Source organism: Serinus canaria, chromosome Z (genome assembly GCF_022539315.1).
Source record: "Serinus canaria isolate serCan28SL12 chromosome Z, serCan2020, whole genome shotgun sequence".
NCBI classification, from domain to species: Eukaryota; Metazoa; Chordata; class Aves; order Passeriformes; family Fringillidae; genus Serinus; species Serinus canaria.
Genome location: NC_066343.1, coordinates 41,493,573 through 41,512,594, shown reverse-complemented (window position 1 = coordinate 41,512,594; position 19,022 = coordinate 41,493,573). Strand labels below are relative to the sequence as shown.

At 34.3% G+C, this 19,022-nt stretch overlaps 1 protein-coding gene across 4 annotated transcripts in view; it reads left to right on the top strand.

The window, feature by feature from the left end:
- VPS13A (vacuolar protein sorting 13 homolog A) overlaps positions 1–19,022 on the top strand; it is a 107,366-nt gene that overhangs the window by 57,427 nt on the left and 30,917 nt on the right. For 3 of the 4 annotated variants that reach the window (XR_007780433.1, XM_030237248.2, XM_050986839.1), the window contains exons 39-52: positions 977–1,209; positions 3,953–4,045; positions 4,513–4,869; positions 5,612–5,713; positions 7,023–7,181; positions 7,299–7,560; positions 8,424–8,584; positions 9,690–9,793; positions 11,069–11,366; positions 12,537–12,932; positions 13,731–13,835; positions 13,928–14,074; positions 17,338–17,376; positions 18,364–18,492. Coding sequence is in view for 3 of the 4 variants with exons in the window: in XM_030237248.2 (XP_030093108.1) it covers positions 977–1,209; positions 3,953–4,045; positions 4,513–4,869; positions 5,612–5,713; positions 7,023–7,181; positions 7,299–7,560; positions 8,424–8,584; positions 9,690–9,793; positions 11,069–11,366; positions 12,537–12,932; positions 13,731–13,835; positions 13,928–14,074; positions 17,338–17,376; positions 18,364–18,492 (2,585 nt within the window). In the remaining variant the exon portion in view is untranslated. The remainder of the gene's footprint in view (positions 1–976; positions 1,210–3,952; positions 4,046–4,512; positions 4,870–5,611; positions 5,714–7,022; positions 7,182–7,298; positions 7,561–8,423; positions 8,585–9,689; positions 9,794–11,068; positions 11,367–12,536; positions 12,933–13,730; positions 13,836–13,927; positions 14,075–17,337; positions 17,377–18,363; positions 18,493–19,022) is intronic. The other variant, XM_030237249.2, reaches the window with a different exon arrangement.

Below are 19,022 nucleotides of genomic sequence, written 5' to 3'. Positions count from 1 at the left end.
TAGTCTTTGTTTCCAAATGAAGTCTTGTCTTAGCAGAGAAAGAAGATACTTAAAAATGTATGTTTAAAATAAAATGGGATTAATAGTTGAGTGTATTATATATATTGTGCTTACCTGTGGAATTGGCCTGCCTGATATTGCTGCTTAGAAATGTCATTTCAGTTGTTCACTGATGTGCATTTCTTCCTACATCAGAAAACAGATTTTTAGCTTGAGTACCTGACAACAAAAATTGGTTCATTAGAACATCTGAGTAGGAAATACTCTTTTCATGCTTCCAGGCCTCAGATAGTTCTCATCAGGTATGCCAAAGCAAGTCCCTGTTTTTTGGTGTTGTTTCCCTGTGCTCTAAATATTGTAGTTGTGTCCCTGTCAGCCAGGCCTTTTGTGATTATTTGCTGATGATCAAAGTCTGAACAGATAGGAAGTCTTATATGAAAGTATGTTTTTATTGCAAGCGTTTACATTAGACATCAATAATGCTGCATTATTGTCCTGTAGAAAAAGGAGTATTTGCTACTCCAGAGAGTAGAAAATGTGCCCAGCAATTTTGTAAAACTCTTATCAGAGTTGACAGATGTAGGTGTGGAGTGAAGCTGATACATTTATGTCAGAGATAGTGACAGTGGTGATACTTGTCATTTTCATTCAACAGTGGTTATCCTTTTCATTTTGACAGAGATCTTTGTGGAGTCTTCTGTTGTACCCAAGAGTAATTAGATATTAAATGGTTTTGTGCCTGCAATGGAAAGCCTAGAAATGTCAGTTGCAGGGATCTACAGATTTGCTAACACTAGTCATGCTAGATCTTACCCCTAAATAATCAGTGCCTTCCTATAAGTTACAATATTCAAATAATTATTGTAATTAATGTTATTAATTATAAAAATTAATTATATTAATAATTAAATCAACAAGAAAATACTTGACATTTAATCTTTGAATTATTAAACTAATGTAATTTATATTTCTTAAGCATCTGTGCAGCCTGTATCTACAATGGAAATGAACATTGTTGTTAAAAATCCAGAGATTGTATTTGTGGCTGATTTAACAAGAAGTGATGCTCCTGCATTGGTGGTTACAACACAGTGCGAGGTCTTCATTAAAAATAGCCCTGAAAGGTACAGCATGACAGCTGCTGTTAGAGAAATACAGATGAAAGCATGCCCATTTCTTCCAGAGGAAAGGAAAGGGAACATTACTACGGTGAGTTTACAACCATTCAGTGTATTTAAAAGCTGCTGTGTAACTAAAATGCAGATAATTTCTGAAATGTTCATCATTAAAATGTGTAGTACAATATAGTAGTATAGATTTACAGTATCAGTAAAATTTTGTGGCAAACATTTATTCTCTTCTGTCTGATATGCATAAAGCATCATCTTAGTCTGTGTATGACAAGGTACAGTGCAGAGCCCCAAGGAGTATAATGTTAGTTATCTTGCATATCCCATGTAAGCCCAATAAACAGAATTTTTAAGTGTATGCTATGTCAAATGCAGTATAATAAATTTGGAGTGCTATCAGTCTAAAACTTTGTATTAAATAGCTATGTAAGAGAATAACAGTGTCACCAAAAAAAAAAAAAAAGGGAAGTGCATATTCAGAAATCATTTACTTACTGTATGCTGTTCATAAATTGCTTTATTTTAAGGTCTATAGATCTGTTATAGTAAAGCTGCCTATTTATATTTGAATCAGACTTGTTAGTTACTGACCAGGTGAAAGTTGCATTGACTCCTGGAGCTTCTTACAGCTTTTCTGCCTCTACAGCAGACTGTTCCTCTGTTAACTCTGTGATGATATCGTTGCATCAGAGAAAAAATTCAAATTGGCTGTATATACAACAGTTACCTATGTTCCCAGACCACAGGTGAATTTTGAAGAGCAAAACATTTCAGCTCTCTGTTAATGCCTGCTACTTATGGAGTGATGTAGGAAAGACCAAAGCTGTAAACAGAAAGGACTGGGGCTTCCTTTTCATCTCAGTTTCAGGTAGAATCATAGCACCTCAGTTTACTCCTTGGGTTTACAGTCTTTAATTCCACTAAAATGTTTATGTAGTCATTTAGAAAGTGATGCACTAGCATTGATAGCCACAATGCAAAATTGTTCAACTTTGGGTTTTGTGGCTGGCAAATGTGGCATAAATGTTACTTTGTTTGTAGAAAGCTATTGGACACCAAATTTTCCCTCTTACGGGAATATCTTCTGATGGAATCTCTTATCTCAGACTGTAGAAACGGGAAAAAAGACCTGAATCTGACATGATGCTTTTTTTCCCCTATCTGTAACACGATGTGTTAAAAGTTTTTTATGAAAAACCTTTTATTCATAAAAAACTTTAATTTTTATGTGTATGTTCAAAGTAAGTTTCTAAAACACGATGTGTTACAGATAGGGGAAAAAACTTCAGAGGACACTAGTTTCAGTGCTTAAAACAGTACCTTCCTTGAAAGATTCAGAAAGTTCTTAAAAAGAGTCAAAAAAACCCACAAAAAAACCACATGTGTTACCTGAAGGTAGGAGCATAACTGCTCCTCTTCAAAACGTGTGTAAGCAACTGGGAATCCAGTGGCCATTTATGGTGTTCAAACCTCAGAATATATCCAGGTAGGAATGCTTGGCTCCTCTCCCCAGGCACAGCATCTCACAGTGGGATGATGTAATTTTATCAGTCATGGAGTGGGGCTTGATAGCCCACTAGCAGAATACACCTGCCCCCCCCCACCCTATCCCAGAAGGAGTTGTTAGTGATGAGTCATGGAGGAGATAAACCCTGCCCCACCTGGTTTTAACAGATGGTGACAGAGTACATACTTTTGGGTACATGTTACATTGTAACCTAAGACAGAAAGTAATTGGGTTGGATGCATTCATCCTTTTGATGACAAAATCATCAAAACTGAAAGCGACCTTCAAGATCATTTGGTCAAACTGTCAACCCAGCACTACCATAGTCACCTCTAAACCATATCCCTAAGTGTCATGTCCAGATGCAAAATAGGGAAACTAACCTCCAGATTTAAAATAGCATGAATGATGAGGGGTTTTTTGTGTGTTTCTCATATGTGTGTTGGTCTAAGGAGATATCTCTCATTTTTCATTCCTGAATGAAATACAGAGTAAGAAAATAAAAGGTAATTTGAGCAATAGTGTAAAAAACAATATTATGGACAAAAACTTCTGTTAGATCAAACTTATTTGGGAAAAGTGTGGTCAAACTGATTCAGGGTATATCTGTGCCTCCAGCGTCTGATTCAGATATGGATAGAGATGTCAGAAAAGATTGCTGCATCAGTATGGTTTGAAATTACAGTTTTTGAAAGACTGACCATCTCAGATAGGGATTAGAGAGCAAATTTTCCTGTCTGTACAGTGTCAGTATAGTCTAATTACATCTGAGTCCTCTATTAATAGCGTTGTACTGGTTTTGTGTATAGCATGCCTCTAATTTGGTAAACTTTGGCAAGTGAAAATGTTCAGGGACTGATTGCAAAACAGAGGTGGAACTGAGTGATTGTGATTCAAACAGCTGTATTGTTGTTCAGGAAAACTGTTACTGTGTCATTGCTGCATTGCAACTGAAAAACTGTTTTTCCTCAAAAGTCAGAGACATGATGGTGCAGTGCATTGAAGGTACTGGCAGACTTTACCATGAGAATGGATTTACTGAAGTGTAATGTGTTTTAATGTAGTTGACATTTCAGTCTTTAATGATTAAAAGTGGCTGAGGTGATGCTTCTGGATACTTTTTTTTTCTTTCAACATGTTACTAGTGTTCAAATTTCTCTTAATTTTGAAGAACCAAATATTGGTAAGTTTTCTTTCAGTAAAAAGAAAGAAAACCTTTCATTCATAAAAAACTTTAATTTTTATGTGTATGTTCAAAGTAAGTTTCTAAAAATATTTTTCTCTCTATATGACGTGTTTTTACTTTATTGTGTAGGTATTGCAGCCTTGTGACTTCTTCTTTGAAATGAAACAGTCAGGTACTAATCCGCAGACAGCTGATCTAACCATTAAATCTCTAACAATAGAAGTAAGTAGACCTGTATTATGTTTTTGGTTTTTCTACTTCCCGCTCAGCAGGCTGTGAGGTTGCTTCAGGGATGACTGAAGTGGGAAATTGTCCCTGTTCTTCATTAGGTCACCTACCTGTTGAGCATGTCAAAATGAATAAAATTAAAAATAAACAACTGTGTCACTATGCTTCAGTTTTGAATCTGTGTTTTATAAAATGCCTGGTGTGCAGAGATAAATTTTGAAGTGTTTGGATAAATCATCGAATGATGTAGTTTAGAAAGCTTCCATCTGGAAATAAGGCAGGGATAGCAAATCTGAAAAGATTGAACTATTGCTTGTGGAACGGAAGTATGTTTGAATGAGAGTCCTGTAGAAAATTGAAGTGTTTTGTTATTGTAACATACTCATTATATGTTTGTGTTTGAATCTAGCTGTTTCTGTACTAGATTCTCATTTCCAGTTATTCCAATTTCTTATTTGTAGGTTTCACCAATAATCATAAACACAGTACTTACTATTACATCAGCCCTTTATCAAACTACAGAAACAACAAAAGAAGAGATTAGTGAAATTCCTCCTGACTTGTGGAATAAGAAAGATTTAAAAAATCTGAAAATGTGGTTTCTTGAAGAGACTAATGAAAATGAAGACAAAAATCCTAACACTGAATTGATTCCCACTGGAGAGTCATTGAAACTTAATGTAGAATCTGTTTTTATAACACTTGAAGCTGGGGTTGGGCACAGAACAGTGCCAATGCTTTTAGCCAAGTCCTCATTTGTTGGAGAAGTCAAGAACTGGAGTACTCTAATCAACCTACATTCTCGTCTTGAGCTAGAGGTGAGGAATCTTACATTAAGAAACAGAAGTTTTCCTAGGATGCTAAACCTTATTGTCTAAATCTTACATACATGTTATTTAGACAATAAAAGAAAATAACCCATATATTTGGTGACTAAACTCCTGCAAATATGTGTTGTGGGAGCATGATGGGAATGAGGGGTTAGATAGCTAAATTAAAATGAAAATGTAATGCATTAGATATAATGTTAATTAATGACACAGTAATTGGTGTTATGCAGCCTCACCTTTACACTCTTTGCAAGTTCTTAAAGACCTGTTGTGTCAGTGTTAAATGTTGGAATGGCAGCTGGCTAAAAGTCTCTAATAATCTTCAGTTAACGTTACAGTAGAATATATAATGTGTTGTTTCTGTAAAAGAGTTTTGTTCATAAAACATCCAAACTGACTCATATTTTGAAATTAGTGACAAAATTCAGTGATTGTTTTAGGTAGATTCTTCCTTATTTGTAGTGCTTTTGAATTCCAGTGCACCTACCATTTAAGCCAAAGTTGTATTTTAAGTGACACAATTTTTACCACTTCTTCGGGTCCAGGACTTCGCAGTAGAAACTTAGCTGCCTCATTTATTTTTCTAATGTGTTTTTTTCATCTTATGGTAGCAGCTGAAGGGGCAATCTGATTATGAATCTTTTAGATTACCAAAATAATTAATATAGTTGTAAATCAGAATATTCTATTCTTTTATGTAAATTCCTAACTGCTTTCTGGATTTTGATAGGTACATTATTTTAATGAGATGTTTGGCGTGTGGGAACCTTTGCTTGAACCATTAGAAGTTGAGAAGACTGACTTATTCAAGCCATGGACTCTTGAAATCAAGGTATAGTTTACAAAGCTGAGCTCAAATATTGCATTACGGTACCATAAAAAAAAATTGCTCTCCACTTTTCATTTCTGAGACTAATCTCACAATTTTGTTCCTTGTTGGTTACTGAGAGTTTTTTCCCAAATAGTAAATGAAACCACTTGTTATACAAGGAAAGATCCAGACACTCAGATCTTAAATATTGTCTTTCAAGTGGCAAAATTTTATTCTAGTTGCATTAGGTAATCATAACAGCTTTGTATCAGTTTGTCCTATTAGGCTATATGTTACTGATGCATTCAGTGATTTTGGAAAGACAAGCCACTGCTCTTGTTCCACAGTAGTAGTATAGCAAAATTTTATTGGAAAAGCTGGTAGCTGTTGAGTAGCACAAAGAATACTGTGGGAGTAGTGTTCTTATCATTTAATTTTCATCTTCCATGGAAACAGTCAAGATTCTGGTCTCAAACTAGATAAGGCTTTATCAAAGGGTGGGAGGGATGTACCTTTTGTTTTTCCTCCTTCTGTCTTAACTGTTTCATTTCACTGTTTCCTGACTTTTTTGAAAACTGTTCAAATATTTTTAACCTGAGGGGCTGCTCAGAACTAATCATCTACCCTTTTCCTAAAACTATAATTGTCAAAAACTTTCTACAGTGATAGCTTCAGAAGGATAAAGACTTTGGACTGAGATACGGCAGTTAAGAAACTGCTATTAGAAATACCCCTGACAATTTTCCAGAAGGGTACAAGACATAATACAGGAGTGAGGTCGAAGGTAGTGAGTCAAACCTCATGTCTTCTCACCCTGATATGAAATAAAACATTTGGAAATACATAATTTCCAGAAGTGTGGAAGGCTAGAGAAACGTATTCCATCAGGGGTTTTTATTTTTTCTTTCAATCAAATGAAAACAAATAGGTATTAGATTTGAAAATACAAGAAGACTAAATTTGCAGACTGTTTTAACACTAGGAAGTCAATTATGTGTAACATTTTACACAATGTTACTCAAGAGGTTAAGATGAATATCACACAGTATTTACTGGATATGTTAGTAGTGAGTATGTATTTTCTTTACTTTGGAATATCATTAATTTCATTACTCTTACTTGAATTTCATTGACTTCCTGAATATATAATTTGTCTCTTTTCTTCTTCTCTCCCTCTTTGATTTTATTTGAGAGTAAAAACATAAACAACAAAAAGGAAACTGTGGCAGGACACAGAAATGAGAAAGGGGTGTCATAGAGAGTCTTGAGGTGAAACTTTCATCTACAGAATGAGTGGTCAGATAAGAACTCTTTATACATCTCCTTTCAGATGAAGAAGGCTAAAAAAGCGCTGTTTGAATCAGATGATGAAGAAGAAGAGAACTACAAAATTCCAGAATATAAAACAGTAATAAATGTTTCCTCAAAGGACCAGCTCAACATTACACTGTCCAAGTTAGGACTGCAAATGTTGAATAACTTGGGCACGGTAAGAAAGATTTCTTAACTATGTGGTGTCGGAATTGCTAGACGAATAGTTGTACAGATCATCTTGATGAAGTCTTACTCAGTATGTTTATGTTTCGTTTTGATTTTTGCTTTCTAGGCATTTGCTGAAGCAGCTAGTCAAACTTCAGACATCTTCAAAAAAGAACGAGCACCATTTGTAATAATAAATTCTTTGGGAGTTCCCATCACGGTCTCACCTAGTGATTCCTTTAGTGTCCTTAATGTTGAATTTGGATCAAAAATATTTCATTTAGAAGACAAAGAGAGTTTAAATATGGATTTTGTCAGAAGTAGAAATGAGAGTGACCAGTTCACAGCAATGACAACACTGAGTAGCAAGAGATTTTACATTCAGATATGTAAGTTCCAAAGTTCATACGTCTTCTGTTTTTGTAAATATTTATCATCCTTAGTACAGTGTCTTGTACAGGTCAATAAATTTTGGAGGACAACATAACATGAAAGGAGCATCTCTTTGAATTCTAGATGCATGGCAGTATTTGAAATCCTGCTTTAGCCTTTGAAGTTTAAAGTTATATATATCATGCTTCTTAATTTTTGTAGCATAAGTTTTCTACTGTGATAAATTATTTATGTAATAATATTTATTGACTCTGATATTTGTTTGCATTTATATGTTATTGCAGGATTCAGCTGCTGAAAATAATTTTTGTTTTAAAATTGAGTTCTGTATATATGCGTGTTTATGGAAGTTACTCTTAAGAGGGGTGTTTTTTAAAGAAGATTGTTTTAAATAATTTTAAACAACCATAGATAAAGCTAAAATTAAAATTTAGCTATTTTTAATAGTGTATTTGTTTAAAATTTAAATTGATTTATTGTAGCAATTGGCAGTTTTTCAAGCTTGACCACATGATGAATTTTTACAATAGAGTACCTATACCTTGTTAATAAGCTATTACATCTTGTAAACATTTCCTGTGAGGCACTAATTTTATTTGCAGTAGCAAAACCCACATAAATACTTGGGTGATGGACTTATTTACTCTTTCCCTTGTGGCAAGAAAAAAATCTTTGCTGTTTCCTTAGTAACACTGCAAGGGCAGCGTATTAAGAGTGCTGATTGTACTTTTTCGTCAGGCGAGAGATTTTTTAGTTCTTTGATTGAATGACACAGAAAGTTCTATTGAATGCACATTTTTGTCTTTCAACTCTTTCTTTATGCTCCTTTTGAGCATTTAATGTCTTTTGTAAATTTTAGGTCCACATAATCATTCTGCTGTGGAAAAGATTCCGTTGACTAAAGTGGGTCGATGTATTTACAAAGTGCGACACGAGGAATCAGGTGTTGAAAGGTCCATCGTCAGTCAAATTGATACTGTTGAAGGAAGCAAGATGATAACTATACGTTCCCCTATTCAGGTCATTATATATCCATACATTTTTTAATGAAGGAAAATGATCCTGTAGTCTTTAAATAAACATTGAAAAAAACATACGCTAAAACTTTCCTGAATGGTCCACATAACTTTGCTTTGTGTTTGATTTTTCAAGAATAAAAACCATTTTCAAAGTGACAGATGGGTTGGATGCAGGTAGACATCAATCAGACTTTGGATCAGGATAATTCATTAGTAATGTTAACTAATACTGTAGTAATATTAACTAATTACTGGCTGTAATTTTGGTCTTGAACTATTTTTTTTTTTTGTATGAACTGATCAAACTTCTTTTCATCTTACCTTGGTTCCACAAGTTATCCTTCAGTCAGGTTTTTTAATTTTCTTCATCCAGTACCATTGATATGTTATTTTCAGATTTAGTACAGTGTTAGTTGAAAAGTGAGACCTTTAAGTATATATGTCTTTTGATTGCATAGTATTTTGATAGACATTATGTGGTTTTTAGCTAAAGTGATGAATTAGTTGTTAGTTCTGTGATGAATTAGATATTAGTTCTGTAGAGATTGTGTTCTTGTTACATTTCGGTTGGTTTTTTTTTCACTCAAAATGGTTGATTAATAACAAAATTTACTATTATTTTCCAAAATATTTTTTTCTAGGAGCTAATTACAGCCATTAAATTATCTCTAAAATAAATAAGAATACTTTCAAGAAAGATAACTATATGCCCTGAAATGGATATTAATGATTTAACCTGAAACTTCTGACTTCCCTTACACTTCCACTATATGGTTTTTGAACCTTGTATGTTATATTTTAAGGAGATCACTGTTTGGAAAGTACCATATAGTTGAGATTTACTAGTCTTAGTTTTTCAAAGTCTTGTGTTTTTCCTTGAAAAGCTTTCTGCAGTTATATATTTATTTCATGAATAAAATATAGCATTAAACTACACAACCAGGTAATTTTAAAAAGATTTTCTGTTTTAGAGACAGTTTTTCTGAAATACTGCTATAGGGGTAAGATGAAAAACAAGACTTCTCATTCTTGCTTTACTAAACTCAAAATAATTTGTCTTTACAGTTTTTCCTAATGTGTGTTGCTGGATTTTTATTTTTACACAGATAAGGAATCACTTTTCAATCCCTTTAAATGTTTTTGAAGAAGGAAGATGTTTAGGCACTGCTTCACCAGCAAATGAATTCAACATACCCTTTTCCTCTTACAGGTACTTTATTATATTTTTCTCTTATTGTAGAATATGTCTATACATTTTTTTATTATTGTATCCATACAATTATGCTAAAATATGCTTGGTACCTAGTACTGAAATAATACTGTGCTGTCAGGTAGGATCTTCTCAGGGCATGTAGTATGAGTTAAACAGAGTGCTATTTCATTGTTGAGTTGGAAGTATTTTGAAATCCATTTTTATGAATAAGTTAAATTAGCTAGGCTACTTTAAAAATCTGAACTTAGGTACTTTTGGAACACAGTATTTGCAATTCACTGGTACACTTCTTAGTGGGTGATGTTTAGTGATTAGTGCAACTTTTTTGTTTTTTTCTGAAAAGGCTTCTTTTGATTTTTTGATTCTGAAGTAAAAGATTAAAAGCTATACACTTAAACTGTATCAAATATGTAAAAAAAGACTCAGCAACCTTAGAAAAACTGGGCATATAGCATAGCTAAGTTATTATCACAGTCAAGCTAATCACAAAACTGCAGTGAGTTTGAATGTAAATTTTAGCTGAAATGTAACCAAGTTTTAGGTAGGTAGGTTTGCTTTGATGGATTTTTTTATGGTTGCAGAGACTTTTTCCTTCTATCTTCTCCCAAACACTCTCCTCATTTTTTATAGTGAAAGCTTTGTATCTCCTCCATTACTTGAGTTATGTAGATTATTTGGTACTGTAGATTCATTTATTCATTGATATTTCTAATCATCTGTATAAGATTTAGTGGTATGCTGATTTCTTGCAGAGATGAGTTCCACTAGGCAGTCTGGAAATGTGCTAAAACAAAAAAATCTTCATTCAGGAGCAGCTGAAAAGCCATTAAAACCATTGCCTTATAAAAGCCATGGATGTCAATAATCCATGAGCTAACTTGGTGCTTTATGTCACTGAAAAGAAGGACACTTTCTGCGCATGGGTTTTAGGAGTAAGTTGTTAATCCAGACCTTTAGCTTGGAACAGGAACAGAGCAGTGCTTTTAAGGAAATTCAGTAGTCTCTTCACAAGAATCCCAATATCCCTTTCTTTGTAAGGGAAGCATGTAGAGGTATGGAACAAAAAACGGTAATTGTTAAGATAGTATGAAATTTTGGGATCTAGTCCATCATTTGATTCCTCCTTTAATCAAGATAGAGGAAGGCAGTGAACTACTGCTAAAAATCTTCCTAAATACAAATAATATTAGAATGTCCCTGCTGCATGGTACTTTTTTTATAATTGAAACATTCAGTCACATGCTAAGTGTTTAAAAATGTTTTCATTTACAGATCCATACTGAGTTTGCAACCACTAGCCAATGAAAACGGAGTGGGTGGAGAATATGATATGTGTGAAGGAATAACTTTTGATGAAATTATGAAAAATGTTGGCAGTTTATTACAAAGGAAATGCCAATCTGTGAAGTCAACTAACCACTCACTTATCATCAATATTGTTCCTGTAAAAGATGCATTGACCACTTCATTAGGTGCAGAAGATGAATGGGATTTTCCATATGTTGTTCATTTATGGCCTTCTGTTCTTCTCCGCAATCTTCTTCCTTACCAAATAACTTACTCAGTAGAGGTAATTGTAAAATGCTTGAATTTTAGTGATGTTTCCCACTTACAGTGTGAAAGCTGGTTGAAATGAAGATTAGAACACAGGGGTTCTGATGGAATATTTATTTGCGAAGCAAGTTCACACATCTTATAAGGGCAAGTCTTACGTGGTCTAATAAAGTCTGTATTTCCAGCATTGAAATATCACAGAATGTGAAATGTGGTGTTATTAAGCCATACTTTAGTGTATATATATATATATGCAAAAGAAAACTTCATACTCTACAAGTTGAGCTGTGTGAGAGTCACTCAGTTGCTCAAGTGCAACTTCAGACTAATTAAATAGTGCAGCTTTTTCTGTGAAGATTGCCTCAGGTGGATCGCCCTATGTTAGCATTTTATGCGCGGTCACTTGTTTCAGCAGTAGCATGCTTTTAGCAAATCCTCACAGGCCTGCCTTTTTGCCAGGTTTTTGCTTGATTTGCAGCCTACTGCCAGACTTCAGATTGTTTCCAGATGAAATTAAACAATTAGGTACACTTTGACTGTTAATAGGCATTCTTTCCAGTGCCAGATGAGAGACAGTCTTGAGTAAAATACCTAAAACATGCAGTGTAGACATTGATTCCTCAGCACTGTATGTTTCATTCTATGGATCTGGTATAATTGTGTCCCACTCCTTATTGATGTCACTTAGGATAATAGAAATACAGTTGGGAGACAGATTTTTTCAGATGGTCTCAATACTTAGTATTTGAACTCAAATAGTAGAATCTAATAGTAAAACTTCATCACAAATAAACAATTACTAGGACTGGAGACCGTAGCTTATACCAAATGTGTGGAAGTAACAGGCTTTGTTTGTCTTTTACAAATTTAAATTTACTGAAGAAAATACTGTGTGAGGAATTTTGTCATGGAAGAATATTTGTGTATTTGAATTTGGTGACAGATGGGCTTTTTGATGTTGATGTTGACCATTGATGATTATGCATTAATACTTGCTCTTTGCAAAGTATTGTTTTAAGATGTTTAGGAAAGTAGCATAGTTAAATAGCACAAAAGGTATTTTAAAATTATGCCTAAATAGCTTGTATCCTAATTTTTACAGCTAGCTAAAAACTAAAGGTTGATATGAATTTTGTGTGTGATTCATGTAAATGTATCCTGTTTGATGTCTGATTGTCTTTCTAAGGGAAATGGGAACAAATACAACGCTCTACAAGAAGGATGTTCTGCCCAGATTCATAATGCAGTCTTGGACCAAACAAAACTAGATTTGCAGTTGCTTAACTATCTTGATCAAGACTGGAGAAGCGAGTACCACATAAAAAGCAATCTGCCTGAAATCAGCTTCACGACATTTCAGTGTATCACAGAGTTGGATAAGACTGAGCTGGATATTGCTGTTCATGTGACCTACACAACTGGGCAGATGATAATAGAAATTCACAGTCCCTACTGGATGGTGAATAAAACTGGTCGAATGTTACAATACAAAGCGGATGGTATTCACCGCAAGCATCCTCCAGATTACAAAAAGCCCCTCCTTTTTTCTTTCCAGCCTAAAAACTTCCTTCAAAATAACAAGGTATTGTATTTTGCAAACCTGACAGCTCTGTACTCCCTTATGTTGTTGTATGAAAGCATTTTTGCACTTTAAAATGTATTTGCTCTATCCTGTGCTCTGTAAAGGGCATGAAACCTATAATATCTCTGTCTAAAAACAGTGTTCTAAATAAGCATGTAGTCAAATATCCTTGAGATAGGAAATTTACATTATCAGAGGTGTTTTTAAGGAAGAGATCCTCACTTTGAAAGAAGAAGTTCACAGAGAAGTTGTTTTCTAAATAAAACAAATTCGTTTTACATTTAAACTGCATCAATAAAGGTTCTTATTCCAAATAAGACAGAGAAATTGTGTAGAAAATGTGAAGCAGTGGTCCTGGAGCAATGAATGCTACCTGAAAAATTAATTTTTGTAATGGTGGTTGGTAGATTGGTTCTGGGTACATGGAATGCTAAGGTTAAATTCACTATTTGAGTTTCCTAAGTTTTTTAATGATGAATGTTACTGATGAATGATATGAAAGAGATTACAAGAGTGCATTGATTTTCCTTTGAAATTTTAATTATGATGTTTTTTAAAGAATCCTTATCTGATTGCTCTCTCTAGAATGTCTTATACTTACAATGCTTATTCCACATGGGTTATAACTAAGCATGGTGGAAAATACATTTGTGAGATGACACTGGCTGTTATGTCTTGATTTTTTTAACAGAAACACCAATATTTCCATTTATCTTTATGCATACTTTATATATATATAATTTTAAATATTGTCAGTGACTTGTAAATTGAAAACTAATTCAAAGTGCTTCTTCACAGGTGCAGCTTCGGGTAACTGACAGTGAACTGTCTGATCAGTTTTCACTGGACACTGTTGGAAGTCATGGTTCTGTGAAATGCAAGAGTCATAAAAAGGAATATCAAGTGAGTTAAATTTATCTTTCAAATTAATTATTTTCAGGAGATACAAAGGGGGTTTAAAAAGTGTACTTAAAATAATGTCTCTCTCTTCACAGGTTGGCGTCACCATAAACAATAGCAGTTTCAATATTACTAGAATTGTAACCTTCACTCCATTTTTTATGATTTCAAATAGAAGTAAATACACTTTGGAAGTAGCTGAAGAGGGCAAGGAAAAGTGGATTCCCATTGTTTTGCAACAGGTAAACTTATAATGGAACCTATTCTAAGTGGCGTCACTAAGGGAAAAAAACTGGTTAGAACACTTTCTGATGGAAAGTATGAGCCATCTGTAGTGTTCCATGACACTGCCCTCTTGACTGTACCATGCCTTTTCAAGAAATGATCTGTATCCTTTACCATTTTCTCAGTGTTTGATTAGGACATTCTGTAAAGCTGGTTTACATTCTAACTGGAATTTTTTATTCAGTCACCTTGTATCATAAATAGTATGAGAAAAAGACCTCTATTATATTATATTATTACTGTTGTCTCTCTGCAGTGGCACTGGAGCTTCTGTTCAGTTTAGCAGTGGTATGTGATAGAATATTTTGGTTGACCTGGTATACGTGAAGCCACTTAGGTATGGGGAGAAATTCCCTCATATGATTTAGTTCAGAGTGATCCAAATGGTTCTTCTGGGTCTAGTCTCACTTCTGCTACTAAATGCTCAATGCATACTTCCTAGAAAGAGATCCCTGGCCCTCAGGCCAAGTGGTGTGAAAATGGGTTTAGGGCTCTTGTCTGTGCTGCAGAGGCTGTTGCAGACTGAGTGTGCCTCTTGGCAGTTTGCACTGCAGTATCACACAGTTACGGTTTTTGTGTGTTTGGTCTTGGGGCCATCATGCCTTCCTGCAGGACATGTAGGAAAAGCAGTGCTTGTTTGGGGTAGTGTTGGAGGTTTCTTAAAGCTGTAAGTGATCTGGAAAGAGTGAAATCCTTCGCCTTCCCCCTGCTCCTTCCCCTTGACAAGAGCATTATCCAAAACAGTTTAGCCTAAAAAGTAGTGTGGTTGAAGGCCCAGTTGATTTTCTTTAGAATCCTAGAAGTACAGGATTGTTAGACTTGGAAAAGATTTCTTAAGATAATGCATCAAGTCCACCCACAAATCTGGCACTACCATAAATAAATCACCACAAAAATAAATCCCCAAATGCCACATCCACAAATTTTTTTAACACTTCCAATAGTGGTGATTCTACCTGGGCAGTCTATTCTAATGCCATATTTTCCCTTTAGTGAAGAATTTTTCCTCATAGCTACTTGAAATGTCCTCTGGTGCCATCTGAGGCTGTTTACTTTGGTCCTGATGCCTGGAGACCAGCTCCCCCTTTGCCACATCCTTCTTTCAGGCAAGTTGTACAGAGTGATAAGGTGGCCTTTGAGCCCCCTTTTGCCCAGGCTGAACAATCACAGTGTATATTATCTTTAATTATATAATCATAAAGACATGCCATTTAAATAGCATTATTTCAGTTACTGAAATTGGTAAGTTGTTCATTGTCATTTTGTTAAGTGTGCATAAAGGTTTAGATATTTAGATCTTTAGAAGTCACTTCAGCTTCCCTTTATGCTTATCATTTTCAAAATAAGTTTCTTTGCTTTTACTCAACAATAGACTCTTTGGCGTATGCCTGCCTATTTGTTCTGTTTCTTGATATTCTTATGTTCCTCTGAACCAGTTTTTTTTGCTGGGTCTTACATAGTTTTTGAGTTCTTTACATGTATGATTCCTCCTCTAGTTTATTGATAAAGGTCTGAAATGACTACATCACTATTGTAGTGTATGTGTTGCAGAATGGGCAACTTCATATCTAATTTCTTATTCTTAGGAAAGATGGTCAGATGATATTACTTCTTGTTTTGTGGTTTATATTTGATATATCTTTGCTATTAGAATGATCTAAAATATTTACAAAAGTTCTGAAATTTCTGCAAAAACTATTCAAAGATAGTAGTTTTCGTAGCTGAAATACATTCTGCATATACCATCCCTAGGTCTCCCATGTTGGCTGTTTTATTTGTATGCCTACAGGATTTTCTGGTTTGTTCCACAAATGTCAATGTTTCTTAGGTGTTTCATAATTGTATTGATTAATCTTAGTCTTCTTTCAGTAATAAAGTATCCAGTGAAGACTAAGATCCAGAGTAATCTTAGGATCATTCCTAAAAACGTCTAAAAGGTTAGATATAGCAGTTTACCAAATAAAGGTGTACAGGTCAAGAGAAGATGTGTATCCCCTTCTAAAGCCTGTTTTCGCATTATGTCGATATTTTTCCCTTTGATAGACAGTCTCTAAAAATCCATGTTGTGACAACTTGATCTGCCAGGGTTCTTTTGTAATTTAGTTGCCCATTCCAATATCCAATATTTCATCTCTTCCAAATGTAGGTAGTATCAAGCCTCTATTGGTCTGTCTTTGGTCTCTCTCTGCTCTTAATCCAGAACAACTTCCAGGAACAAGTTTACCTCTGATCCTGTTGCTAAGATGGGTAGCTCTGCTATTCTTATAGTCTAGATTTTTTTAAAATTAATGCCTGTAATTTTTTGGAGTATTTCTCACATTACTCTCTTACGTCAGGTAAGAGATCTTCAAAAAATGACGCAGCTTACTGAAATGTTAATGCTTATTTTGGCTTGCTCCTTTCTCCCAGTATTTTTTGTCATTTTCTATTTTTCGTCATTTTAAGTTAAGCATAGACTTTCCTGCTGATTTTTTTTAGAATTCAGTCTTCTTTTTTAATGACAGATAACTTGTTTTTTCAGAAAAGAAGGCAATTCTTATGTAGAACTAATCTTCTCTGAGATATCTTCCGTGTCCCATATTTCCCTGTGGAAAGTACTAAATATATCAGAAACCTTAATCACTATTTCTAGAAAAATGCATTGTTCTTCAAAGATTTCAGTAGAGTTAATTGGACAGTGATAAGTGTGCAGTGGTTTCTAATGACAGTCCTTTGAATTATGTGTAGTGCAAGGCAGATGATCAACAAATATCCTTAGAGGAAGAAGACATTGTTGAAGACTGTTCATAAGCCCAGTGCTAAATATAAACTAAAGATCCTGTTGTGGAAGCAAAATTGTTGTATAAATATTAACGTCTGGTGAAGTACTTAGCAAGTGTGTGGTAAAAGGCTTGAAAATGACATCATTATGTGACACAATCTCTGGCTAAAGTCTATTACAAAAATTTTTCAGTCCCTATAGTTGATTCTGTAATGTCTTGTTTAGCCAATCTTTTTTACTTACTTGGTTTGGATTTTAAACTTCCATTTACTATTGACTGATTCTCCTTGAATTTCCCCTGGGCTCAATTAGTTCCATGTTGAGACTTGCACGCTGAGTTTTATTATAGTTTACAGCACAATTTAAATTTCCTTTGTCTGTGGGGTACGCGTTGATGTGAATTACACATTCAATCTTACAGTTTAACTATATTTTTTTCCTTTGTCTTCCTGCTTCCTGTGGTGTGAGAAACAATGGGAAAGGGAACTTAGTGGCATGGTAAGTTGGTGAACTAGTCTTTCACCACTGAAGAATTAATTCTAGGATTCAGATGTAGTTAAATATGGACATCTTGTTTCTTAAACTATGTTAGAGAAAAATGGTTCTAAAATTTTGTATGCTGCATGTCAACAGTTTGAAATATGGAAAAGATGGTCTGTCTAGAAAGACTGCCTGTTGATAGCTGAGAGTTGCTATTAGTCATAGCTTGTTCTTCTGGCAGGACTCACTTAGAGACTTTTCATTAGTTACCATTAAAACTTTTGTCATCTCTGTCTCCTGGTTGTCTCCATTTAGCAAGTAAACTATTGAAGAGAGATTGCCTTTGATATTTTTAAATCAACAATGGTTATGATTTCAACACTGAATGTGAATAGCAGAAGGTGCTCTCTGATTTAGCTGCCTGATGCTCTATACTGTGTGTTTTAGACCCATATACATATGTGTGTATATGTACTTTTAGAAAGATATGAAACACTTTTAAAGAACTGCTAGATGTCCTGTGTACTCAGGTTACCCTGGGGTGGCATTTATGCAAGCATCCCATTTTGTCATTTATTATCACTGTAAAATTGATTTGAAATTTATACTCTTTTGGAAAAAGGTCTGCTAATGAAAAAACAGTTTCATCTTTTTTATTTTACCAAGTTTGGCATTTTCAATGTTGTAGTTATTTTATACTCTGGATTTTATGTACTTTTCCCATTTTAAATGTACTTCTTTTTGGGAATTTGAAGTCGTACTGTTACCACTTTAGCTCCTTACTCCTCACTTTCTTCACTATAGTCAGAATTAATTATTTCTTGACTTCCTTCCTTCCTTACTGTATTCAGGTAAGTGATAACTTTCAGGTTTTTTTAATAGGTTTCGGATCCTAATTGATACAATTTTGGATAGACTTTATTAGATTAATTTTGAGCTATTGTGAATGGCATTTAAAGCCTGATTTGTAGTCTCACTTTGAAATTTCTGATTTTTCTTTTCTAGTGCATTCCCTTTTGGCCTGAAAATGATGCCAACAAACTGCTTGTTAGAGTTGAAAATTCTGATCTCCCTCCAAAGAAGATAAATTTTGATCAGCAAGAAAACTGTCTTTTACTACATTTGGACAATAAGGTAACATATTGCCTTTCATGTTTACATGTTAGGTAAAACAGCATAAATCACTTTTTAATTTTCATTTTCTCAAATTTTTTGCATTTTCATTGCAAAACCTTAGCTGAAGAAAAGATTATGTTTATGCAAATGCATTCAAATGCTCTCTCTTATGTGTGTGTACAAACAGATGTAAGTAGGAATTCTGTTTTAAGTGCTTCTCTGGGGAGCAGTTCTACAGGAGCTAAAATACAGATTGTTTTGCAAGTATCCTCTGTGAGAAGTATTAATATTAGTTGTAAAGTAACACTGAGTGATTTCAATAAATTTACTGGTATGTTGTAGATAGTCTCATCTAGCAGTAGTTTTTAAGTAGCTGAGTGGTTTTTGTAGTATAATATTCTTGAGGCCATGAATAATGTAAGGTTACTCTACTACCAGTCTAACTTTTCAGGGTACAGAACTCCTGCATAGTTTTAATTACAAATGGTAATACCTGCTATCTTGAAGGTATGGTAAAACAGCTAGTTTTACTATATGATGGTTTTATC